At 42.2% G+C, this 27484-nt stretch overlaps 1 protein-coding gene across 2 annotated transcripts in view; it reads right to left on the reverse strand.

Moving 5' to 3' along the window:
- The window catches only part of UBXN4 (UBX domain protein 4), a 34031-nt gene extending 17462 nt beyond the window's left edge, over window positions 1-16569 (reverse strand). The window contains exons 1-6 of one of the 2 annotated variants that reach the window (XM_029225324.1): window positions 16388-16569; window positions 8611-8713; window positions 6020-6048; window positions 5239-5357; window positions 4421-4595; window positions 157-250 (exon numbers count right to left, since the gene is read on the reverse strand). In XM_029225324.1, the coding sequence (XP_029081157.1) occupies window positions 157-250; window positions 4421-4595; window positions 5239-5357; window positions 6020-6048; window positions 8611-8713; window positions 16388-16469 (602 nt within the window). In that variant the 5' untranslated portion in view covers window positions 16470-16569. The remainder of the gene's footprint in view (window positions 1-156; window positions 251-4420; window positions 4596-5238; window positions 5358-6019; window positions 6049-8610; window positions 8714-16387) is intronic. The other variant, XM_029225323.1, reaches the window with a different exon arrangement.
- Window positions 16570-27484: the final 10915 nt, after the last annotated feature.

Here is a 27484-nt window from a genome sequence, read left to right on the forward strand (position 1 = left end):
TTTTATGGATACAAATAAGTTGGTCAGGTAATAAAAAACTTCAACTTAGAATTCTGAAATTTCATTTGTGTAATTTTAGCTCTTATTCAAATCAATGAAATAACTGAAAACCACTGTCTTTCTAACAAAATACTATTTCTAAAAACAAGACCAAACCTTTCCACTCTGATGGTGAGCTCCTCTGTAGGTCTCTGATTTGAACATCCACCAGGCTCTTGAGACACAGTGGCCTGACCTGAAATTTCTCCTCCTTAATTATTTTAAAAAAAAAAAAAAAGAAAGAAAGAAAAGAATTAAGAAGAATATTGCATTCAATGCCAATTTTTAAAAAGGTATATATCTTTTGGGTTACAACGTCTGTTAACAATCTTGTTTCTTAAACAATACATTTTCCCCCTAAGAATGGAGTAGGAGATAAGAAATGAGCTATTACTAGTGACAATTCTTACGTTTGGATCTGGATACAAAAGTATGTAAATGGGAAATAAGGCAGCTACCCAGCTGAAAGCCACTGAGATAAAACATGAAATATTAATCTGGCAGTGAGACATATAACAAAAGTAGACTAAGCATGCCTGGCCAGGGGTAGGCTCTACTCTAAAGAAGCATGGTCCAATATCTTTGGTATCCCATAGGGTAGCCATTAGTCAGGGACAAGTGGCTACTCAGCACTGGTAATAAGGCCAGTGCAGGTGAGAGACTAAATTTTTAATTGTATTTAATTTTAATTAAAATTGCCACGTGTGGCTGCGGTTATGGTCTTCAATAGTGAAGCTCTAGGGACCTCCCTGGCTGTCCAGTGGTTAGGACTCTGCACTTCCACTGCAGGCGGCACGGGTTTGATACCTGGTTGGCGAACTAAGATCCGGCATGCTGTGCATCACAGTCAAAAAAAAAAAAAAAAAAAAAGGGTGGGGAGGGAATTCTAGAGGCCAAGTTTGATACTCAGTATCACTCTAGACTTATGATGACCCAAGGGATCTGCTTCTGCACACCACAATGATTCCTTAGAAAAGCTTTTTACATCTACACTAGTATTCTTTTAAGGATCTCCTGAAGGACAGAATTTCGTCCTGGCCTGCTGTAGAGGATAGCTATGGTCTGGTACTCCCTTTCAGAACCTCTGCTATTTCCTTCCTTACCACTCACCATCAACTTAATTCTTCTTTACCTTTTTGATCCTTGGAAGAGCATGGACTGTGGAGCAACAGAGTCTGGGTTGAATCCTGTTCTGTCAGTTTAGTAAATAAGTTACTTACTCTCACTGTACCTCTTCTGTAAAATGGGGACAGTAACCTCATGGAAATGTCATGAGAAGTATGTGTTAATAGAAGTAAAACGCTGAGACTTTTACTAGGACTAGCACATAGTAAGTGCTTCAGTTATTACAGCAGTAGTAGAAATATTAGAATTATTAAGCAGAACCAAAGGTACACATCTCTTCTTACCTCTGCATTCAGTGCATCACCTATGTAACTTGAAATCAGTCATAGTAGGAATATTTACACTTTGGAAATTAGCAAACACTACCAATAAGGGCTTTTTATCTCCCCCCAAAAAATCACCTTTTGTTAAATATTTACCAGCATACCACTGAATGAAACCCTTGGATAAGAAGTGGTAACCTCTGGCAGCCAGCGTGTGTTCAGTAGGAAATTAATCACTTTTCTTTAGTAAATAAAATGAATGCCAAGGACATTTGTATCTTTTTTTTAATTTTTTTGCAGTACGCGGGCCTCTCACTGCTGTGGCCTCTCCCGTTGCAGAGCACAGGCTCCGGAAGCGCAGGCTCAGCAGCCATGGCTCATGGGCCCAAGCTGCTCCGCGGCACGTGGGATCCTCCCGGACCGGGGCACGAACCCGTGTCCCCTGCATCGGCAGGCGGACTCTCAACCACTGTGCCACCAGGGAAGCCCGACATTTATATCTTGTTATCAGAAAAAAAATTTAAGAAAACTTCTGAAGATAATCTGTGGACAAGCTGAAAAGAAAAGTACTGTGTGTAACTTAGGTGGATCTATGACTCATAAACAAAGAAAAATGGATGGAAATAAGCTAAAACAACTGATAAAAATCCAAACACAGGGACTTCCCTGGTGGCACAAAGGTTAGGAATCTGCCTGCCAATGCAGGGGACACAGGTTCGATACCTGGTCCAAGAAGATCCCACATGCCACAGAGCAACTAAGCCCGTGCACCACAACTACTGAACCTGTGCTCTAGAGCCCGCGAGCCACAACTACTGAAAGCCCGCGTACCTAGAGCCTGTGCTCTGCAACTAGAGGCCACCAAAATGCAATGAGAAGCCCACACACCACAACGAAGAGTAGCGCCCGCTCACCACAGCTAGAGAAAAGCCCGTGCGCAGCAACAAAGACCCAATGCAGCCAAAAATAAATAAATGTATTTTTTTTAAAAAAATCCAAAAACAATAAAAATTTACTAGAGGACGTTCTGTCTTTAGGTTTAAGAAGACAACTGGAGGGCTTTCCTGGTGGTGCAGTGGTTAAGAATCCGCCTGCCAATGCAGGGGATGCGGGTTCAAGCCCTGATCCAGGAAGATTCCCACATGCCGTGGAGCAACTAAGCCCGTGCGACACAACTACTGAGCCTGCGCTCTAGACCCTGGGAGCCACACCTACTGAGCCTGCACGCCACAACTACTGAAGCCCACGTGCCTAGAGCACGTGCTCTGCAACAAGAGAAGCCACTGCAATGAGAAGCCCGCACACCGCAACAAAGAGTAGCCCCCGCTCACTGCAACTAGAGAAAGCCCACGCGCAGCAACGAAGATCCAACACAGCCAAAATTAAAAAGATAAATTAATTTTAAAAAAATGATATATTGGACTCCAACTCAAACAAACTGAAAAACTTAGTGTAATGTAAATATTGCCTAGATAATTAATGATAAAAAGAAATTACTGTTAAACTTTCTAGGTTTCATAAGGGATAATGGTATTGTGGTTATTTTTTTAAAGTGCTTATCTTTTAGATACCAATATTTTTTGTTTTGTTTTGTTTTTGCTGTGCCGTGTGGCTTATGCGATTTTTAGTTCCCTGACCAGGGATTGAACTCGGGCCCTAGGCAGTGACAGCGCGGACTCCTAACCACTGGGACCACCAGGAAATTCCCGGTACCATTAAAGATGAAATGATATAATGCCTAAGTGTGTTCTAAATAATAAATGGCGAGGAGACGAGGAAAGGGGGCATAGATGAAACAATATTGGCCATGAATCAAAAATAGTTGGGGGACTTGTCTGGCGGTCCAGTGGTTAAGACTCCGCACTTCCACTGTAGGGGGCGCAGTTTGATCCCTGGTCAGGGAACTAAGATCCTACAAGGCACGGGGTGCAGCCAAAAAAAAAAAAAAAAAAAAAAAGTTGGAAGACAGGCAATGGGTTCATGGGATGGGATTTCTTATATTAATTTCTCTACTTCTGTGTATGTTTGAAATTTTCCATAATGAAGCTAAAAAAAAAAAAGCTACAAAGAACTGAGATTAGAGTTGCTACTCACCTCGGATAAGACAGAGTCTAACAGTTTGAGTCTAACCAAATTAATTGCCTACTAAAACAAAAACATCAACACTCTCTGTGGGAATATAATAGAATCCAGAGTGTTATGTGTAACTCTTTAAGTAGCACTAAAGCACTCAAGTTAATGGGAAATTACAGAGCATCAAATTTCAGTTCAGTAAAGGAAGAACTTTTCTAAAAACTAGGGCTTTGACAATAGAATAGGCTTCCTAGCAAGGTACTGAGCTTCCTGTCATTAAATGTATTCAAATAGAGGCTTGATGATTATCTATCCAGGATGCTGGAGCACGATCACCTTTTAGGATACTAATATTCTAACTTCTTAACTTATCTAACCCTACATTGCCTAATACAAAGCTATATTACACAGAACAACTCTGACTGTGCATGATCCCTAATATACAGTATAAAATTTCTCCTCTGCCTTTTCTATCAACCCCTCTGCAGTCACACCTCCTACTGCTATAAGCTCTATTTTACAATTAACTTTTAATTCTAATTTTAAAAATGCAAATACTATTCTCTTAAAAGTGTATAGTATTTTATGTTATAAAAACAATTTCAAACACATCAGTTCACTTGGTCCTTTCGATATCCTCTGGCTGAGAAGAGATTTACAAAACTCATGAGTATCATAATGACAGTCCCTGAACCATAGCACAGTAGCAGAAATTACTACTATCAGCTGTTCTGGACTGTTGCCTATTTGGGTTTGAAGGACAGAGTCACTGACTTCTGCCACTAAATGACAAACATATTAAATTTAAAGTTAAATGAACGTGCAGAGGGAAAATACAGTATTCTTATTTTTAAGGATATTAATCCACGGCCTTTATAGTGGAGTGTTTAGTGTACCCAAAAGGGTACATTAAAAATTACCTGTTGCAGAATCTGACTTTGTATCAGAAGTGGGTGGTGTCTCACAGAGCTCTGCATTTCTGGACTGACAGTTTTCAGAAGTGTTGTTATGTTCAAATGAGGTGGATGGAGTAGAGACTGAACTTCCTGACTGGCCACTATCTGCCACTGATATTTCACCTTTTAACGAGTGCATCTAGGGAGAAAAAACATTGGAATTTAATTACAGATAAGAATCTAAGTTTACCATGGTATATGAGACCAAAACATGAGCAAGTCAATTTGTACTCCACAGAAGGGAGAAGTACTAAACTTTCCAAGTAAATCAATCTAAAATGTATAATCCTAAATATGACATAATCACATTATGGAATTCAACTGCAAGGTGACAAGAGCACAAAAAGATATTTAAAGCACACTGTTGATTTTTCTTACAATTAGAATTCAAGGAAAAAAGTTACAAGCTGTATTAGCCATCTGCCCAAAGTGGATGCAAGTGAGAAATTGAGTAAGGTCCTTAAAACAAGTCAAGCAATATACTGTTAGGGACTTTAATGTGACAGCAACTCCCTTTTGCAACAAAATAATAGTGACTGCATTATGTGGCTGGCTGAGGGAGAAAAAGGGAAAGGAGAATAAGAAGTCACTCATGTATTAGGTATAGGCACCTCGAACTGCATGTTATTTTCAAAACCAGTCCAGAAAGACAGTATTTACTACCTTTTAATAGCATGGTTAGTTCCTGAATATTCAGAGTGGCTCCAAAAATATTCCAATGTCAAGTTCCTGACAAACCATTTACCCATGTTTATACAAAGAACAATTTTGTTTCTTCTCACCTGCCGGACTTTGTGGATTCTGGTAACAAGTTCATCTGCAGGAACACTTCCTGCTATTACTTCCAAGGGAATTCCACTGTCTCCAATAAAGAAACTGGATGGAACACACACTACAGGATCTGTACAGTTTAATTAAGTCTAACAATTCATGGGAAACAAGAGAATAATTTTATGAAACACTATTGGTAACAAAGCAAAAGAAATCATCTTTGTGAATTCACAATATAATCAGCTAACATGTTCACAAAATAATTTCAACTACCCTATCACTATGCCTGTAATGCATGTGATATGTGAATTATGATTTATCTATATCGCATATATAAGTGGAAAACATCCACTACATTCCCCTCTATCATAACTTTTACATCTATCTTACCTCTTGCTAGCTACTTCTAACATTCCAACCAAACTGCATCATATTGCTCTCCAGCTATTCACAATTTATAAAAACTCCCCAAGGGGACTTCCCTGGCGGTCCACTGGTTAAGACTCTGCACTCCCACTGCAGGAAGCAGGGGTTCCATTCCTGGTCGTGGAACTAGGATCCTGCATGCTGCGCAGTGCAGCCAAAAAAAAACCCAACAAACTCCCCACGATTCCATTTGCTACAAGGTACTTACTGTCTCAAAGGACACTTAGTAATATAAAGTTTCCATAAACAAGAATGCATGAGTTCCTAAATAAAAATGAATAATTTCTAATTGTCATGAATCAACCAAAAGAAAGGAAACTCCTCAAGCAAAATATATATAAAACCAATTCTTCATGGAAAGGATACAGATCTGTGAAAATTGTAGGCAGGCTTCACTGTAAAACAAAATCAAACAGAAAATCACTAGATGAATACAAGTATTTCCCAAATATTGAGTTGTTTTTATAAAAATTTACTGTAGCAATTACAAGTATTTTTCTTAAACTATTAGTTCCTTTCATAGCCATCAACTGAAAGGGGAAAAACATAATCCTTATCTCACAGACCTTTTTTGGTTTGTTTTATAATTTTCAGATTAAAGAGCACTTGTTCTTGCAACCCACACACTGGTGGCCAGATCTGGCACCTAAAAATCAACTTAGCATCTGCCCCATGTAGCTTCCTCAGCAGCAAGTATTTCTGAATACAGTATCTTAACTTGTAATAAGAAGATATTAATACCTGTGACTTACTTGTGCAAGTGATAATACTTTTATAATAACAAAGGATTCAAAAAAACCTAAATATCCACCAATAAAAACTAATGAATTGAAGCAACAACAACAACAAAAAACTAATGAATCATGCAATTGCAAAAAGGATAAAGGTATAAAAAGGTATGTCAAACTACTACCATTTTTGTAAAAAAGGGGGGGAAAACAAATATATTTTCTTGATTTGGTTGCCTCCAGAGAAGAGAACTGGGTGGTCAGGGACAGGGATGGGAGAGAGACTTTACACTATAATACAAATAAAAGACACTGATCAATGCAGAGGAGTAATTCCAAGAATCAAATTAATGCTTCTAAGAACCAGAAATTTGCTTCATTTTCTCTGAATATAAGGTATGATTATCATAAAAACATCTAAAAATACAAAAGTATAAAGAAAAAAATTACCAAGAATCCTACCTTTTCAGAAATAACCACTGTAAACTTTTGATGCATTTCCAATCTATTTTCAATGCAGGACATAACATAAACTAACATGTTCCTAGAACATTAGGTAGCTTTGTTACTATTATATAATAAATAAAATTTACTTTTCATAATTTAAGACACACTAGATTCTATTAGTAGACTGTCCAAAATGAAACAAATATCAACCATCACTATACACAGGTATCCCTGCATCTGCTAATAGAAATTTGTTTTTAAAAATACTGGATATATCAGTCTGTATATAAATCTCAACAATTCTGAAATTCTCATTTCTTCCACATTCCCAATAAACCTCTACATTCCTCCTGCCATTACTGACTCTAAAAGGTGCTTCTGGAAGAAAATGAACAATATCAATGACACAGTAGATTCTTTTAAAAAACGATTACAGCTCAATAAATATATAGTTCAGTAACTGCTGCTGTTGTGAGGCAGACTATACTATGATTTACTTTGTGATGTTTTGTTAATAAAGAAAATTTTTAAATAAAAAGTTTACAAACTTATAGGTAAATTTCTGAATATTTTAATCTTGACAGTAATTTTCATTTTGATATTACCAATATCAAAAGGACAGAACTACCACTTTAAAACTGCTAATGAATTAATGTTTCCAGGCATTTATCATTTATGGCTGCTGCTAACATAAAGAGAAGTAACAGAGCATTATGTACCCTCTAATGGGAGAATGGAAGACTTAGCCCCATCTATGAAGTAGTCTTAAGGGGGAAAAAACCTAACCTGAATCCAACTGTCAATTTACAGAAAATAGAGGACAGAGTAATAAACTAAATGACACTAACAGAGCTGCAATGAACAAAACCTGTACTGTAGGAAACTACATAACGAATGACCTGGTTTCCCAAGAAAATAAACTACAAAGAAAAAGAGAGACACAGAAGCGAAGCCTACAGAGTAAAAGAGACTTGAGAGAGATCAATGCATCACAATGCGTGGACCTTGATGGATCCTGAACCAAACTGTAATAAATTAAATTAATAATAAAACCATGACTGATGAGAGAACTGAAAATTTGAACACTGAGTAGATATTTCAAGTTAAGAAATTAGATTCATTTTTGAAGTATTACAGTTATGTTAAAAAATTAAGAATCCTTATCTTTCAGAGACATACCAAAATATTTATAGATGAAGTGATTTGATGACTGAGATTTATTTCAAAATTATATGCGATGAGTTGAAGTGGGTGAGGGAATAGGTGAACAAGACTGACCATGAGTTGATAACTGTCAAAGTAGTTGACAGTACAAGGGGGTTCATTACACTACTCAAGCACTTTTGTGTGTGTCTGAAATTCTCTATCCCCCCACAAAAAAAAAAATTTAACAGGGGGAAGAGGGATGTATTAACAAATAAAACAGACTTGTGGTTATCAGGTCCTACAATGGACCTGTAAATGTCCTTATTCTTATTGAATAAAATGGTTCCATTTTCAAAAACAGGATCCAAAAGAGTGGTTAACCTTTCAGAGATATTTCAGGACCACAGTTCCTTTGCATTACTGGTGCATGTCACATAGCTACTTGGTAGACCAAGAATGCATAAGTTTTTCAGTATGATATAATGATGAACTTGAAAAATGGCAATCAGAATTTAAGTCCCTAAAATGTCTTAGACAAAAATCAACATTCTTATAGTCTAAGAATATCACCATAAATCACAACCAAAGACAATGGTTAAAAAATTTTTTAATTACAAGATTAAAACATAAGCAAACCTTTTGGTATCGATTTTAATAGCAACAAAACTGTTTGAAGATGCTTCTGTCACTTTCTCATCTTCCCAACTTGCAGCCATCTGTGTAGACTGCTCATCATCACCTGTAAAACATTTCAAGCATTCTTAAAACATAAGGCCAGTATCTGCTGATTCTTTTCCCTGGAAATCTGGAACTTCAAATAAAATGTAATCTCACAAATAATATTTTCTACCAAATTTGAATTTTCCATAAATGAAAAGTGTGACTTATATGCATTGTTAACATTAATGAGGGCTTCCCTGGTGGCACAGTGGTTGAGAGTCCGCCTGCCGATGCAGGGGACGCGGGTTCGTGCCCCGGTCCGGGAAGATCCCACATGCCGCGGAGCGGCTGGGCCCATGCGCCATGGCTGCTGAGCCTGCGCGTCCGGAGCCTGTGCTCCGCAATGGGAGAGGCCACAACAGTGAGAGGCCCGCGTACCGCAAAAAAAAAAAAAAAAAAAAAAAAAAAGTAATCAAAACCAAAATACTGCTATTTAGATTATACAAAGTGTTTTCTAAATGAAGACATCCGAATTATGATGCAAATATTACCACAATAATTAGAAGTCATGGGCAGAAATGTGACTACGTTGGCTTTTCTACATATGATTTTAGAAAATAAATGTGCAATACTTTTCCTTTATGCAGCATCTTTCTGTTGAGTTCAATATCCTCCACACACACCCCACTTATTTTCCAGAATTCCTCCAAGGTAGACAGAAGCAGGTGCAATCCTGCCTGCAGTTTTGGACCTGTCTTTTGTTATAGGCATACTAATTATAAAAGTTACACTGATCCAAAACTAATTATGCTGACAGAATTCAGCACGGTGGCTACTTTGGTAGAGCTACTATTGACTGGGAAGGAGGATGAAGGAGGCTCTGGGGTCTTGGAAATATTTATATCTTTTTTTAAATTTATTTTTATTTTATATTAGAGCATAGTTGATTAACAATGTTGTGTTAGTTTCAGGTCTACAGCAAAGTGATTCAGTTATACATATACATGGATCTATTCTTTTTCAAATTCTTTCCCCATTTAGGTTATTACAGAGTACTGAGCAGAGTTCCCTGCGCTATACCATAGGTCCTTGTTGATTATCCATTTTAAATACAGTAGTGTGTACATGTCAATCCCAAACTCCCAATCTATCCCTACCCCCCAGTTCCCCCCTGGTAACCATAAATTCATTCTCTGTGAATCTGTTTCTATTTTGTAAATAAGTTCATTTGCATCATTTGTTTTTCAGATTCCACACATAAGTAATATCATATGATAGGAAATGTTTACATCTTATCTGAATGATAGTTACACAAGTGTATTCATCTATAAAAATTCGTCTAGTTGTTCACTGAATATATTTCATTTAATATACTGTATGCCATACCTCAGGGACAAAATGTTTTAAAAGTTATACCTATCAAGAAATTATTTCCATTTTAGACTTGTAATATCCAGATTTTGGCATAACCACTTATTGGTGGGCAAAGGGAAACTTACCTGAGTTAAGTCACTGAAAAATAATTCTGAGGTTAGCAGAGCTAAGTGCTTTTTCAAAGGTGAGCAACCTTTGCCAATTTATGCTTAAAAAGGCTTCAGGTCACATTTTTTGCTTTACAAAAATGAGATCTTTCTATACCTACTCTTTTGTAAGCTGCTTTCTTCCCATGTGTCTTCCCGCCTTCCCCAATTTAATCCACCCTTAGCCTTGCCCATTTCAGTTATCTGTTAATGGGTAACACCATCCTTTCAGTTCTCAGGCCAAAAAGTTTAGTTATTCTTGCCTTCAACTGACGGTATCTCCAAAATATCTCCAGGGACTTCCCCAGCAGTCCAATGGTTAAGACTCTGCACTTCCAGTGCAATGGGTGCGGGTTCGACCCCTGGTAGGAGAACTAATATCCCGCACGCTGTGTGGCACGGCCAAAAAATTTAAAAAATATATATATATATATATTTTTAAAGCACCTTTCTTTAAAAAGTCAGATCAGGGACTTCCCTGGCGGTCCAGTGGTTAGGACTCCACGCTCTCACTGCCGAGGGCCAGGGTTCAATTTCAATCCCTGGTGGGGGAGCTAAGATCCCACCACAAACTGTGCGGCCCAGCCAAAAATAAAATAAAATAAAATGTCAGATTACATCAACCCTCTGATCAAAATTCTACAATAGCTCCCTATTTCCCTCAGAGTAAAAGCAAAAAGTCCTTACAAATGACCTCAGGCCTTCAGTTACCTCTCTGACCTCATTTCCTTTTATTTTTTTGCTGTCCCTTTCCTTCCTATCCCTTTCCTTTCTATTCCTCAAATATTAAAGACATTCTTGCCATAGGTCTGTGTACTAGTTGTTTCCTCTGCCTGGAATATTCTTCCCCCAGATACCTACATGGTTAACTCTCAACTCCCTTAAGTCCTTGCTCAAATATTATCTTCTCAATACAAACTTTCCCTAATCACTACTTTAAAATTAAACAATTCAGGGAGTTCCCTGGTGGTCCAGTGGTTAGGACTTGGTGCTTTCACTGAGGGGACCCAGGTTCAATCCCTGGTGGGGGAACTACGATCCCAAAAGCCGCACAGCATGGCAAAAAAATAAAATAAAATAAAATTACCCACTTCAGATATTCCCAAAGCTCCCTCATTTCCTGCTCTTTTTTTCTGTAATGCTTATCACCTTCTAACAGACTATGCGTTTTACTTATTATGTTTACTGTTTATTGTCTGTCTCCCTGCACTAGAATGCATGTTTCATGAGAGCAAGGATTGTTTTCCTTTTTATTTACTGATATAACTCAAATGCCTACAACAGAACCTGGCCTACAGTAAAATACCTGGAATATAGCAGGCTCTCAGTAAGTATTTTGTGGAATGAATAGCTAAATTCCTGGTATAGTATCTTGGCATGCCTACAAAAACTTGACTAATGCTGCACAGTTGAAAACATTTTTTGTGAAATGAGATACAGGAATATTCAGTAATAAGGGGCTTGAGAAATCTGGCCACGGAAAAGTAGACAGGGACTAGAATGCACCCACAGACCAAGACCAAAAGAATGCCCATTAGCAGACCCCTAGATGTTGAAGCAGCAAACGGGAAAACTTTTATTTGCAGTGAGATCATTCTGAGCACATCTTCAGACACTATGGAGTGAGGAGAGATGTAAAATTCCAAGTAAATGACAGGACTTCCAACCTAGAAAATAGCTATATAGGAACATTTTTACTAAACTTAGAGAAGGCTGTGAGGTGATAGGGATCTTTTTCATTCATTCTTTCATACATTCACTATTTTATTCCACATTTACGTTGTGCTAGGCACTGAGCTACAAACTAAATATAAAACAAGTGAGATACTGTATGCCCTCAGTGGAGCTTAAAATCTAAAGATACAAAAAAAAGTACTTGTTTGGTCACCCCCTCTGAGGTGATATTTAAGGTAAGACCTAAAGGATGCAAGAGCTGAGCCATGCCACAAGCCAGAAGAGTTCACTACACAGAAGGAATTTCCGTGTAGGGAAAGGTCTGTGTAATTACGAGTCTTGTGAACAACAGGGCGCAGGAGACAAGACGAGACTGAAGAGTTAAGGGTCCAGAGATGACGCCCACACTTAGGTTTCTCCAACTGGATGTAAGGTGGTGCCATTTACTTAGAACACTGGGGGAAAAAAAAAAACAGGTTCAAGCAGTAATACTTTTAGGCTTGAGAATCCTGTGAGGCATCCAAGTGGGGATGTCAAGTTGGTGCCTGGAAGGATGGATCTGCCACTTCTCAGGCCAATGTCCTTCACTCCCTCACCCATGCTGTACGACGTAGATAGGGTCTCAAGTGTTCCATCCCCACTAGCAATATCTGTCCATGAGTCAGGCTACTGCAGCAGCAGCTGCCTGACCAAAAGTGATGGAAGACTGAATGGAATTACATTAACTCAGCAAGAGTTATCTTAACACTTCTGGGTGGGATTATTAATCGCCAACTTCAGTACCTTTAGTTTCTTATTTTTAATCAAATTATGAACTATGCTGTGGAGTTAGGTGGGCCAAAGATTTTAGGAGAAAACATTACATCCTTGGTGGTATGAGCAGTATCCAAAAGTAAAGCCACTTAAAAGAATAGTACCAGGACTTCCCTGGTGGCGCAGTGGTTGAGAGTCCGCCTGCCAATGCAGGGGACAAGGGTTCGTGCCCCGGTCCGGGAAGATCCCACATGCCGCGGAGCGGCTAGGCCCGTGAGCCATGGCCGCTGAGCCTGCGCGTCCAGAGCCTGTGCTCCGCAACAGGAGAGGCCACAGCAGTGAGAGGCCCGCGTACCGCAAAAAAAAAAAAAAAAAAAAGAATAGTACAAACTCTGAAGCAAAAAGCTGCAGACCCGACAATCAGTAACTCCAACCTAGAAAAACTCAACTGGTCAAAACCTAAAGGGTTTTTTAGTCTATTTTAACCAAAAAAAGAGGCATGAAATAGTGTCTGTCAGTCACGGAGATTTTAGCCAACTAGCAACACTAGTCAGTGAACCCACACCTCTACTTCAGAATCCTTGTCAGATTATTCTGTCTTCCCAAGAATAGAATCAAAGTCTTCAGTTTTATTTCTTTCAACTTACACAGCTATAATACTTTGAAAATCCTTGTTAACTCATTGACTTAACTAGTAGTAATCTCTCTAGTCTCTTAACATCAATCCTACATATTCTTTAATTCATCCATGAAAATTTCAGTAAAATATAAACAATCTACCTAAAATGCTTCCCACTTGAGTGGTTATATGAAGCAAAGACTACCCTTAAGACCACTCCTTCCAACTATAAAGACTCCTTCCAACTATTATATCTTTTTAATTTTCAGTGAGTTGGTATATTACTATCGAGGTCTCAGACCTAAGAAAATCATGAGTTCTGGCTGTATTCTTCAAGGTCAAGAGCAGAGGTCTAAGCAATCTATAAGTGTTGCAGTTTCATGACTCCACTGTCTACATACTCCTGGAGTGACACTAATCCTACCTAATCTTGGAGATTAACTTCCTAAAACTCTAGAAAAACCAACAGTATTTTCAATGAGTCAAAGGACTGACTCCTTCGGCAGATTGCTAACAGTCCTCCTGCAAACATTCAACAGTCACTGATACTCCAAAAGCATATGACAGGGCTTCCCTGGTGGCGCAGTGGTTAAGAATCCGCCTGCCAATGCAGGGGACACGGGTTCAAGCCGTGGTCGGGGAAGATGCCACATGCCGCGGAGCAACTAAGCCCGTGTGCCACAACTACTCAGCCTGCACTCTACAGCCCAAGAGCCACAACTACTGAGCCTGCGCTCTAAATCCCTCAAGCCACAACTACTAAGCCCATGTGCCACAACTACTGAAGCTCCTGTACCTAGAGCCCGTGCTCCACAAGAGAAGCCACCACAATGAGAAGCCCGTGCACTGCAACGAAGAGTAGCCCCGGCTCACCACAACTAGAGAAGGCCTGAGCACAGCAATGAAGACGCAATGCAGCCAAAGATAAAATAAATAAAATAAATAAATGTATAAAAGAAAAAAATAAATAAAAGCATAAGATACATGCTCATCAGTAAAAAGTTAATTGAAGGATGTATGTATTATATATACACACAAAGCCCTAAAGATCTATAACTTTATTTTTCTATTGTAATAATTAGCACTACTGTTTCCAAATGGGTTTCCAAATATGTGTTAATTAAATCTAGCATTTCTTCTTTCAAATTAACTGGTTAGCCCAGGAGTGCCTTCTAGGAACCTTTGGACACCATCAAATGTGTTTTCTGTTTAAAAATATGACTACCATAATCCTAGATTTCCTGATTTCTACACCAATTTCAATAACTACCTAAATTCTACAACTGTTCAGCTTTTTTCTTGAGAAATAAAGAAGACACTCTTCTGGAAGCTGCTAAAAAAAAATCTGTCAGGACAAGATATAAATCCTTTTTGTGACACTGGTGTATGTCATTTAACCACTGTGGATGTAAGTTCCCTCATCTATAAAATGGGCATAATAAGCCCTGTTCTACCAACTGCCAGGATCAATTGAGATTATATATGAAAAACACAACTTAAAATGTCATTAAAACCATTACTGTACTCTTAATAAGCATACTAAGTATCATTAACTTTCCTTTCCCTTCTCTTTTTTTTAAAAAATAAATCAGGATTACTTTTTTAAAATAAATGTATTTATTTATTTTTGGCTGTGTTGCATCTTCATTGCTGCGCGCGGGCTTTCTCCAGTTACAAAGACCGGGGACTACTCTTCTTTGCGGTGCAGGGGCTTCTCATTGCGGTGGCTTCTCTTGTTGCATACCATAGGCTCTAGGTGTGTGGGCTTCAGTAGTTGTGGCACATGGGCTCAGTAGTTGTGGCTTGTGGGCTCTAGAGCACAGGCTCAGTAGCTGTGGCACACGGACTTAGCTGCTCCGCGGCATGTGACATCTTCCCAGACCAGGGATGGAGCCTGTGTCCCCTGCACTGGCAGGCAGATTCCTAACGACCGTGCCACCAGGGAAGCCCTCCTTTCCCTTTTAATCCACTTATTTCCTTACAGGTTTACCGCAGTTACTTATTTATGTGAAATATAACTCTAAAAAAGCGTAAGAGAATGTAAACTACTCCAGCTCTTCTAATTAACAGCACTGGGCTTACATCTTACATTTTAGCATAATTTAAAACAATTCAAAATTCCAAATTTAATGTTAAATGAAACTCATATTCCAGCAACTTGCTCTTCACCGCAATGCATAAAGTTATAGGGCTATTACCTAGCCTTCCAAGTCATGAGTTAATGATGAATAAACCGTTACTAAACACAAATAGTTGAAATAATACACCTCAAATTAACGGTAGTCACAAACACTGATTTGGTTCATGCAATGAGGACCAGCAAAACCTCACAGAAGCAAAGGTTTACGGTAAATCTAGAAGATTTCACTAATAAAATACGGAGCAAAATAACCCAGAGCAACACGGCGTAAATGATTTAGTACACCTTCTGAAACTGTAGCTATGAGACTAGGAAGACAACAAAAAGAACCAAGGCTGGTGTGTCTACTTCTTCTAAACAAATGGTTTAAAAAAAAAAATCAACTTGCAAGAAAGTAATTATTCCACATTAGGTTCACCACTCCCATATCACTGTAAAAAAAAAAATCAAACCTATATAGACCTCAAAAGTTTGCGTTCCAGGAACATACGAAAGCCAGTAATCGTGAACATCAGGTGCTTTCTCTTTGTTGATTACCGATGACACAGCTTTCTTCCTGACAGCCCACAACTAATTACAAGTAAAACTGCCTGCCTAATGGTCCGGCTCTCTTCCCACCTACACACTAACTACACGGGCGTTAAAGCCTCCCCAAGTGGATCCTCGGGGACAGAGCGCCCTACCCGGGGGGCCCGGGGGGCGGCGGTGGCGTCAGTGTACGCGCGGGGTCAGGCTCGGCGGGGCACTGCGGGCTGAGCGGCGAAGGCCTGCTCCACCCGTCCCCTCGCCCCGCGCAGTGAGATGACCGCGGGGCTCGGCGCGCTTTGGGAGCGAAGCCGGGGCCGTGCCTCCCGCCGGGAACCGGGAGAAGCGGGCGGTGGGGGGCCAGGCCCGGTGCGCTCCAAACCGACGGGGGAGGAGCTGAGACGCCAGGGAGACGGGCAGCCCGGGCCTCTCGGCGCCCGGAGGAAAGGCTGGGGGCCCCTGGGATTAGAAGCAGGCCGGAGGGGGTGTCCCGACCACGTCTCGCGCCCTCGCCTCCTTCACCTGCCACGAACACCACGAAGACCGCGCCGCTCCTCTTAGCCGACGCGATGGCGGCCGGAATGGCGCCCTGGAACCACAGCATCGCTGCCCTCGGGCACAGGCGCTCGCTCGGTGTGTAGTCGCCTCGGTCACGGAGCTGGCCCCGCCCTCTCCGTCGTTGGGCCCCGCGGCCCGCCTCCGGCTCCGCACCGGCGCGCAAGCCCGTCAGCGGCCCCCACGACGCGCGCAAGCGCGCAGGCCGAGGCGCGCCCCGCGACACATGACGCCACGCGTCGCCGTCGGCACCGCGCCCCCGTGCCTTGTCTCGTTGGCAAGTCGGTGCGTGCGGGCGCCCGCGAGGCCGCAGGCCCTGCAATCGCGGAAGTGGAAGGAGGCAGCGGAAAGGGTGACTAATCGCTAAGTGGCGGCGGCGGCGGCGCCTTCCTGAGGCATCACGGGAATTGTAGTCTTCTTAGGCTTGGTTCCTTTAATGTGGGAAATGTCACTGTGGTTTCCCGGGCACGGCTAAGGGGGCAGCAGTGAGAACCACTTCACAATCTATAAAGAGGAGAAGTGGCGCTAGTCACCGGGAGATGCCCTTCTCGGCATTACTGAGACCTTAAATGTGGAGGAAATCATCCCCGCCCCGGGTGGAACCCTGCGTAGTGGGACCATGTAATTGTGTATTATGATTAGTGGTCATTGTGCGATAGGGTGGGTGTCTCTCGGTATAGAACTAAACGGGCTTTGTAGGGATTTACTGCAAGGCTTTGACTTCTATTGGACTTAATTTATCACCTCAACCTTGAAGAAAAGAACCACAGCAGTCACCTTCTGTAATACCGTACAGCCCGTGTACCTGAGGGGAGGTATTGGTTGAACGCAGACCTTGAGTAATTTCATTGTGGTTGGTTAGAGATCATTCCAAACCTCAAAACGCTTAGCTACGCTGTTGCTACAGCTGCTTTCGAAAGTAAGTCAAAAGCAGAGAATAGATAATGATGTATTTTCCAGCTACTTTTCAAGGTAATACAAAAGAGAAGAATAGATAATTTTGTTTACGATGACAGAGTACTGTGATCAAGATAGGGCACTTTGTGGTTGGTTGCCATTAAAATGAAAACTGATTCATACTTAATACTTTCTTGAAATTACATGGTCTCTATTAACTATTGGCTAAAGCCTTGTATGGTTTATTTAAAGTTGCATACGCTATTATATTAGACATCCTACATCATTTAAATTTCTCTTACAGCAGTACAGTCATTTAACAATCCTTGCAGGGTTAAGGAGGAGCTACATCTGAAAATATCCCTTTCCTACAAATATTTAACCTAAAAATAGCTAACATTCTTTCCGATTTTTTTTTTTTTTTGGCTGCATTGGGTCTTCGTTGCTCCGCACGGGCTTTCTCTAGTTGCGGTGAGCGGGGGCTACTCTTCGTTGCGCTGCGCGGGCTTCTCACTGTAGTGGTTTCTCTCGTTGCGGAGCACGAGCTCTAGGCGCGCCGGGCTTCAGTAGTTGCAGCACACAGGTTCAGTAGTTGCAGCACTCAGGCTCTAGGTGTGCAGGCTTCAGTAGTTGTGGCACGCAGGCTCAGTAGTTGTGGCGCATGGACTTAGTTGCTCCGCGGCCTGTGGGATCTTCCCGGACCAGGGATCAAACTCGTGTTCCCTGCATTGGCAGGCGGATTCTTAACCACTGCGCCACCAGGGAAGTCCCTCTTTCTGATTTTTATTTACACTTTTCCAACCAGGCCTCTCATACAGTGTCATTATAAACCGAAATATAATGCTGATTACAGACAGTTGCTGCTTCCATAGGACACCATGCCTCAGGAAGAATTAGAGTTGATCTTCAACGTCAACTTTAAATGGATTCCTTGTGATTCCATCAACATATATATCCTTTTGGTAGAGCAATGTCTTTATTTCTAATGTTAGAATTAATATTAGAAGAATCATTCATAGCCTTTCACTCATTCATCAACTATTTATTGCTCATCTGCTATGAACTAGGCATTGTACCTGGCATTGATAAGAAGGTGAGGCAGTCAGACAAAGGCCCTGCCTTTGTGACTGCACAGTCTAAAGAGGAAGACAAGTGATGATGCATGCCACAAGAGGGGAAATTCTGAGTCCTTCAGAAATGTGATGATGTGACCCGACGTGGATAGCAGGGTTAGAAAAGACCTTTCTGAGGAGATGGCATGTGAGGGGAAATCTAGCTAGGTGAAGGAGAAGACCATTCGAGACAGAGGAAACAGCAGTGTGAAGGCTGCGAAGCAAATGAGAAAGTACCCTTGAAGAACTGAAAAATGTCCAGTGTGACTAGAACATACAAAGAGTTGTATGGTGTAAATGAGGCTGGAAAGATAGCAAGGTTAGCTCATCCAGGGCCTTGGAAGTCATGTTAAGGATTGCAGACATTTTTCTAAGAATTGTAGAAAACCATTGAAGAATTTTAAACTGAGGAGTTACACATAAGATGTGTGTTTTTAATATGCAGCTATGCTGCAGTTTTAGTGGATTGTATTGGAAGTGGAAAGGGTGAAAGTGAAGAGACTGGTTAAGAACCCAGAACTGGGTGCTTTCGAGAATTTTGGAAGCAGACCCAATAGGTTTTGTTGATCAATTAGCTATGGAATTTGAGGAAGGAGGAGTCAAGAAGAGATCTTGGGTTTCTGTTTTGAGAAACTGTATAGAAGATGGTAGTGTGATAGGGACCACTGAAGGAAGAGCAGGTAGGTGGGGATGTGGGCATGAAGCTGTGAGTTCAATATTATTAGCCATGTGTTTGGAGTGCTTGGAGAGTGTTTGGAGAGACAGCAGGAGGAGATGTTAAGTAGGCAGATAGATGTCAGGTTGGGAGCTCAGAAAACTGTTCTTACCTCAAGATAGGAGTGTGAGATTTCTCTACATACAGGGGATAACTGAAGCTCTGGAGATGTTCTCACTTACGGTGTGTGCAAAATGAGGTAAGACAAGAGTTATGACGGAGGTCTTAAGACCTCCGACATCTATAGCGTTGTGTAGGAAAGTACAAACCAGTAACAGAGACTTAGGAAAGGTATGGGGGTATGTTGAGGGGGGAGGGGGAGAATGGGAGCTTGTGATACCAAAGAAGCCAAGGGTAGAGAGATTTTTGAGAAGGGAGTGGGAAGCCGCTGTGTTGAATGCTGCTCTCAGGTCAAGTTAAATAAGATTCTTGAATGTCCATTGTTTTTAGCAATATGAAGGTGATTATCAACTTAGCAAGAGGGGTTTTGATGTGTTCTTCTGTGTGGAAGCCAGATGGCAATGGGTTGAAGAGTAAAGGGAGATAGGGAGGGGGTGTCAGTAATTGTGAAGAGAAGGAGGAAGAAAGGACATTAGCTGGACAGGGATTTGGACTGAGAAAAACAGCTTTTTTAAAGATTGGAGAAACTTGTACCCTATCAAGTATTGATGGAAAGGAGCTAGTCTTGGAGAGATTGAATACACAGGAAACAGGGAGGCCCCTAGGAAGATGAGAGGGAATATGTGATATATGGCAAATTCTGCTAATAGCCCACCCAACAATCATGCTTCTACCACGCTCCTCATTTTTCTTTGCTGGCAGAGTTTCCCCACTGAGAGGGAAACTGCTAGATACCTGGGTTTTTTTTGTTTTTTGTTTTTTTTTGTGGTATGCAGTCCTGTCACTGTTGTGGCCTCTCCCGTTGCAGAGCACAGGCCCCGGACGCGCAGGCTCAGCGGCCATGGCTCACGGGCCCAGCTGCTCCACGGCATGCGGGATCCCCCCGGACAGGGGCACGAACCCAAGTCCCCTGCATCGGCAGGTGGACTCTCAAGCACTGCGCCACCAGGGGAGCCCCTAGATACCTGTTTTTTTCAACCTCCTCTTAGAGCCAGGAGGACTTCGTGGGAAGTGGGGATTGGGGTGGAGGCAGTTCTAGAAGTTTTCCTTAAAAAAGAGACACATGGAAGAAAGCACAACCCTTCTCCGTGTGCCTATGCTGCCTGGTACTGCTATGGCCAGAGGAACGACATTGCCAACTCTCTGAGAATGATAGAATGGAATATGGAAAGCACCCGTGTCTGTGATGACTCAAGTCCTGTCTTGTGGGAGAACAACTGTCCTCATAGGTTAGGCTATTCTGTAAGTCGGATATTGCTTCTTGTAATCACCACCATTCTAAACAAACTGGGATGGGATCCAGAGCACAGGCAGACAGAAGAGATACCCTTTCCATATTAACAGGAAGAAGAGTGGAAAAATGACTTTGGACATAAAGAAGCTTATAAGTTTGAGGACAGTTAAGTTGAGGAAGTTCTCATGCGAATGCTGGACCCTATGAAGGAGAGGTCATTTGCTGAGAGTGATGGGGAAGGTAAGGAAATTGGCGCCTTGAAGTTCGGAGCAACGTCTGAAATAATATTGAGGAGTGTTGAAAGGCAAGGGCCGAGGGAAACAGTGTGCCAGGCAGGGCTGAGGGCCCAGTGAGATTGGTGGCCCCGATTTTTCCCAGTTGTGTGATTTTCTTCAGTGATCACTCAGTTCCTGGGGTACAAGCGTTGAGGATGTGGACACTTGGATTTACATAGGGCCTAGACAGCACGAGAGAGGACAAAGGAACAAGGGAATTGAGGAGATTAGCAAGAGTGAGTGATGTGATGGGCCAGGGAATCTAAGCTGAGTGGGAAGGCAAGTGAGTGCAGAAAGGAGACCATGGATACCAAAAATAAGTCAGGTTGGGGGCAGGCAATGGCCTGGAGGGCAAGGAGTAGGCAAGAGACTCGTCAGCAATATGGGATTTTATTTTAATTTTATTTATTTATTTTTTGGCCACACCGCGCGGCTTGCGGGATCTTAGATCCCTGACCAGTGCTCCCAGCAGTGGAAGCGCGGAATCCTAACCACTGGACCGCCAGGGAAGTCCCCAGCAATATGGAATTTTAAAATGGTCAATCTTCTGGGTGCGGGGGAAAAACAAACCTAGTCAGGAATTATAGAAATTCCTGATTTCTTTGCCATTCTTGAGCTTAGAAGTCCAATATTGTCGAATTCAATGAGAAGTATCCCTTACTGAATCAACATGCCCTTCTTTCTTCCATCACAGAGAGTGAAACTAGAGTCTCCTCCCTTTACTCTGTGTGCAACCAGCCACAGCAATCTGTCAGTTCCTTTATGTTATCTGAAATCCTTTCCATTTCAATGTAGTGAAAAAACAAAACAAAACAAAACAAAAAAAATGGGCTTCCCTGGTGGCTGAGAGTCCGCCTGCCGATGCAGGGGACACGGGTTCGTGCCCCGGTCCGGGAGGATCCCACATGCCGCAGAGCGGCTGGGCCCATGAGCCATGGCCGCTGAGCCTGCGCGTCTGGAGCCTGTGCTCCGCAACGGGAGAGGCCACAAGAGTGAGAGGCCCGCGTACCGCAAAAAACAAACAAACAAACAAACAAAAAAATCAATGTAGTGTATGCTATGCTGTCCCGCCCAAAGCCCCACTTCACAGCCATGGTGCTCGCTCTGCCAGCTCCTGGGACGTCGGCTGCTGAAGGCTCTAAACCGCATCCTTCTCTGAGAGTTGCGCTCAGCTGAGGGCACAAAGGCCTGGGACGCTTGCCTCATTAGGCTTCTGGAGAGCCTCCAGTCTCCAGCCGTCCCCCTGGGATTACCCTAAGCCTCTGTTACCTCTGCATTTTACCAGGATTGTTACGGATGTAATTTACTCACTGATAAACTCCCCGCAAGCAGATCTTCTCTCAGTCACGGAACCCAAATGAGGCAGAACCCCAGTCGCCTGAAAGACTGATTCAGCTCTCCTCACTGCTCTTTCTGCTTTCTTTCCAGGGCATCCCACAAAATGATGTCACAGCCAACTTCCCTGCCCTCCCCGCCCCCATATTATTTTCAGCATTTTTGTTCAGCTTAACAATCCTTACTAGCTCTGTAGTACCTCTAAAAATAAAGTACAAATTCTGTAGCTCAACGTTCAAAATCCTCTACAACTTGGCTCCAACACTGCTTTTCCAACATTCGTTCTTCTACTTCCCCACCTGACCTCTCTGGGCCAACCAGACTATTCTATCCGCTGTCTATCCAGGCCATGTTCCTTGCCATCTCTGCTTTTGTTCATTGGTTCCTCTTACATGGAATTCTCTCCTTTCTCTCAGTCAACACATATTTGAGTGCCCACATGGGACAGGCTGTAGGCCAGGAGCTTGGAAGAGAAATATTGGTTGACTGAAAGATATTATCTTTGCCCTCAAAAAGCTTACAGTCTAGCCACTGGGAGAAACCGATATGTAAATAGGTGACCATAATACGTCGGTTTGGGTAAAATGAAAGAACAATGTATAGGGTATTAGAGAGAGGAAGGGAGGGACAGGGATGGCCTTTTGGAGGAAGTGGCATCAGCCCTGTTTTTCAAGTGGACCTGAATCACTGATGGAAATTATAGCTCAATTTTACAGTCAGACCCATTGAGCAGAAGCTTGTTTATTGGTGTGCAGCTGGCAACCTATGAAATGAGTTATGTCCCGTTCTTTTCTGTCCTTTTCCAAGCCCACCACTCCACCTCGCTCTAGAGATAAAAGGCTTCCCATGAGCTGGGTTCCAAGGATTTATGGGCTTCTTTGGTGCAGAAAGATGGGCTTCACTGCCATGAGCTCTTCTCTGAGGGACGGTAGACACCGGGCCTGTTCCCAGGTCCGGAGGCAGTGAAGATGAAGACCAGGTTTCGGTTGGTGTGTCTCTGACCATTGGGAGAACCCCAGCCCAACAGCCTGACCCACCTGCTTGGCTCCAGTGTGAGTTCTCAAAGTCCAGCTTCTTGTCACCACAGACAGACAGGTGGTTCACAGTCGTTCTGGGCTGAGATGGGGAACCCTCCCAGTTGGCTGACCATGAATTCTCTGGCTTTCTACCTCTCCAATCTGTCAGTTCTCCTCTGTGACCCATTCCTATGTGCTGCTTCAGGTTTGCCGACGGAGTTCCTGCGGCCCTTTACCCAGCACAGGGGCAAACCACAGTGGCTGCTGTGTCACCAAGCTGCTCAGTGCCAGCTTCCGTCTAAGAGACTGGAAGACAGCTGGTCAGGGAAAGTGGCACATCTGGAGTACAGTTTCTTATGGCCATTCTATCCTGTGAATATTTTATTTTATATATATATTTAAATTCCTGGGTTTATGCTTTCTTTCCTCCAAAAGATGAAAAGCAGCAGCTCTACTTGGTTTTCTTTTCCCCACAATGCCTTGTGTCCTTTGCAGACTGAATGAGGTTTTAGGGTCATGAGGTTAAAGGTTCCCCACTACAAAGGTTTTATTTCAATTTGCACAGATAAAAACCCATCACAAACTGAATTCTTAACTCTGGTCAGTCAAATATATTCCAATATTCATAGGAAGGTGGAAGGTTCAGTGCCAGACTTTACCATTGCTTGAAAAGGAAAGCAAACTGTATTTCTTACTGAAGCTTGACATGTAAATCCCACACCATGCTTTAAAAAAAAAAAAAAAAGACATTTTTTTGTTCCGTAGAAACTTGCACCTGTTTACCACCAGAGGAGGCTGTATGACTTACATATTGCAAAGCTACTTATATAAAAACATGTAAAGGAAAAAAAAAAGTCTCTGTTCTTGCTTTTTCATGAGTGAAAAAGGGGAAGTGTAAAAAAAGTAAGTTGCTTATGGAAAGCATACTCACTCACCTATAGACCAAGAAGAAGATAATTTAGTTACTGTACAAGGCTTATGGATGCACATGAAATTTAAAAAGGAAAGAAGAGGGACTTCCTTGGTGGTCCAGTGGTTAAGAATCTGCCTTCCAATGCAGGGGACGCGGGTCTGATCCCTGGTCGGGGCACTGAGATCCCACATGCCGTGGAGCAACTAAGCCCTCAACTAGAGAGCCCGTGTTCTGCACACTACAGAACCCAACAACTAGAGAGAAGCCTGTGCGCCACAACGAAGAGCCCGTGCGCCGCAGAGAAAGATCCTGTGATCCCGCGTGCTGCGACTAAGACCCGACGCAGCCAAAATTTTTTTTTAAAATTAATAAATAAATATTAAAAAATGGAAGAAGAAATATTTGAATATGTTGTAAGCTTCACTCACAACAATCAAATTTTCATAAGTAAAGACAGGGTGGCACTCCTCTCTGGCTTCTCCTATAGATCCAGGTGAATAAGACAAATAAAAAATGGCAGTTGGGGCTTCCCTGGTGGCGCAGTGGTTGAGAGTCCGCCTGCCGATGCAGAGGACGCGGGTTTGTGCCCCGCTCCGGGAAGGTCCCACATGCCGCGGAGCGGCTGGGCCCGTGAGCCATGGCTGCTGGGCCTGCGTGTCCGGAGCCTGTGCTCTGTAACGGGAGAGGCCACAACAGTGAGAGGCCCGCGTACCGCCAAAAAAAAAAAAAAAAAGGCAATCAACACAGACATAGAGAGTAGACTTGTGGTTTCTAAGGGGGAGGGGGTGGGGCAGGGATGGACTGGGAGTTTGGGATCAGCAGATGCAAACTATTATATAGGGAATGGATAAGATGCAACAAGGTCCTACTGCATAGCACAGGGAGCCATCCTGTGATAAACCATAATGGAAAAGAATATGAAAAAGAATGTGTATATATATATATATATATATATATACATATGTATGTATAACTGAATCACTTTGCTGTACAGCAGAAATTAACACAACATTGTAAATCAACTATACTTCAATAAAATATATATTTTTTTAAATGGCCGTCATTACTTTGGCAAGGCTTAAAGCAGTAACGTAAGCAGTTAAGCCCATGAACCCTGGAGTCAGCTGCCTGTTTCAGGTATACAGCCAACACTCACTAGCTGTGTGACCCTGGGCAAATTTCCTCACCTCTCTGATACTTCAGTTGCCTGCTGTAAACTGAGATAATAATAGAATTTACCTTTCAGGGCTACTGTGATGATTAAATAGGAACGCTTGTAAGTGTTTAGCAAGTGCTTGGCACATGATAATTAACTGCTTTACAAATGTTAGCTATTATTTCTCCCTGCCTGCCAGAACTGTGCTTGAGAAAAATATACATGTGCCTTTCAGGATTCAAAGCTTTTGACTCAGCCAGATCATTTCTTCATTTAATCACGAGACAAATATTTACTGAGAAAGGCACTGGTGGGAGCTGGGGATGTATTAGTAAACAAAAGCCATAGATGTTTTTCCTGCCCTGAAGATTACATACTGATGGGTAGAAAAATATTAAGGAACTAATTGGCCAATTACTCATATAATAACCATTGTGATTAATGCTTTGAAGAGAAAGTACAGGATATTATTAGAGTTATTACTGGCAGAAATGACTTAGTCTGGAGGACTGAATTAAGGAGCTCTGGAGGAAGAGCAGGCTATCTGAAGGAAGAAATACTTGAGGTGGGACGTGAAGTGTGAGTACAATTGAACATTTGAAATGTGGCTAGTGCAACCGAGGAACTGAATTGCTATTTTATTTAATTTTAATTAATAAATTTACTAGCTACATGTGGCTTGTAGCTACCATTTTGGATAGCACAGCTTCAGGAATTGGAGTAAAATGTTTACATGGGAAGATAACCAACAACACTTCACTTGACAGTATAGGATCAAAACCAAATAAATCACATAGCACAGTATACACTATGTTATACTGCAGGATAGAAGAGATTGCAGATGAAGACAGTTTATCCTGATATTGAGAGTCCCTGCATCCAGCCATACCCGGAGCATCTATCCCTCATCTTTCCAATTACAGTGAGCCAATAAATTCCCTTGGTTACTTGAACCCCTTTGAGTTGGGTTTTTATAACTTTAAGCACTAGAAACAGTACAGTGTCTACATGTAAGTGTTCAAGAAGCATCAGATGTTATTTATTTATTTTTTTTTATGGTACGCGGGTCTCTCACTGCCGTGGCCTCTCCCGTTGCGGAGCACAGGCTCCAGACGCGCAGGCTCAGCGGCCATGGCTCACGGGCCCAGCCGCTCCGCGGCATGTGGGATCTTCCCGGACTGGGGCACGAACCCGTGTCCCCTGCATTGGCAGGCGGACTCTTAACCACTGTGCCACCAGGGAAGCCCCCAGATGTTATTTTTATCTCAGTAGACTTGAGTAACCAGGTAAAATCCCAAATGGAGTCCTGACAGGTAGAAGATAATAGCGCAAACAGCAGAATCCACTCCAGCCAGTTTAAACAGAAAAGTAATTAATTCAAGGTTACCTGCTCACAGACCCTCAGGAAGATGAGACTGAGCAGTTTTGAAATCTCCTGGGATTGCACACAGAAACAATCCAACTATGGATACAACGAGGAATTCTGTGTAGAGCCTGCTTCCTCCCCTGTTCTCTTCCTAATCAGATTCTTCCGGATGTGAGGGTGGCTGGTGGAGCCCCAGATTGCACGTCCGGATCACAGCTTTTCTGAGCAAAAGTGAACTTGAGAATTGAGTCATCCCAGCTGCTCTTTTGGGGTAGAAAGACTTGTAATGTGGGATTTGCCCAAATATAGGAAGGGTATTTAAAAGGTCTAAATTTGACAGATGACCACAAAGGATGATGATGTCTTGGTGAAAGTGGAATGTAGGATAATGTACACAACAATTGAAGAGGAATAGCTCAAGGATATATTGTATTGATGTGACATTGCAGGGGCCCAAATATGAGTGTTTTGTTGGCTTTTGTCGAGTTATTTGAATAAGCTTTTTCCTTCTTTTCATGTGGGGTTAATAAAGCTAGTGATATGCCCCAGATGTATGTATGATTCCCAACTACTTGTGAGTTTTCTCATAACCAAGATTAATAATAACCTCCTTCTCCCAGGAGATCAATGCAAGTCCCAGCTCTAGCCATGTGGTTTGAGTTATTTATCTGAAAATAGGAATGCCTTAGTGCTTTGCTACTTCAAGTGTGGTCAAAGTACCAGCAGCATCATCGACTTTTGCAATCTCAAGCCCCACCCCAGACCTACTGAATCAAGATCTGCACTTTAACCAGATTTCCCAGGGGACTCATATGCACATTTTATTCCACTTCCTCTTGTGACCAACCAGCCCGTCTCTGAAGACCAGCCCCTACTTCGCCCCAGCCCCAGCCATTAAGGAACTAAGCTAAGTGCCAAGATAGCC

This window comes from Monodon monoceros, unplaced genomic scaffold (assembly GCF_005190385.1).
Source record: "Monodon monoceros isolate NGI ecotype Baffin Bay Population unplaced genomic scaffold, NGI_Narwhal_1 Super_Scaffold_16, whole genome shotgun sequence".
Classification (NCBI taxonomy): domain Eukaryota; kingdom Metazoa; phylum Chordata; class Mammalia; order Artiodactyla; family Monodontidae; genus Monodon; species Monodon monoceros.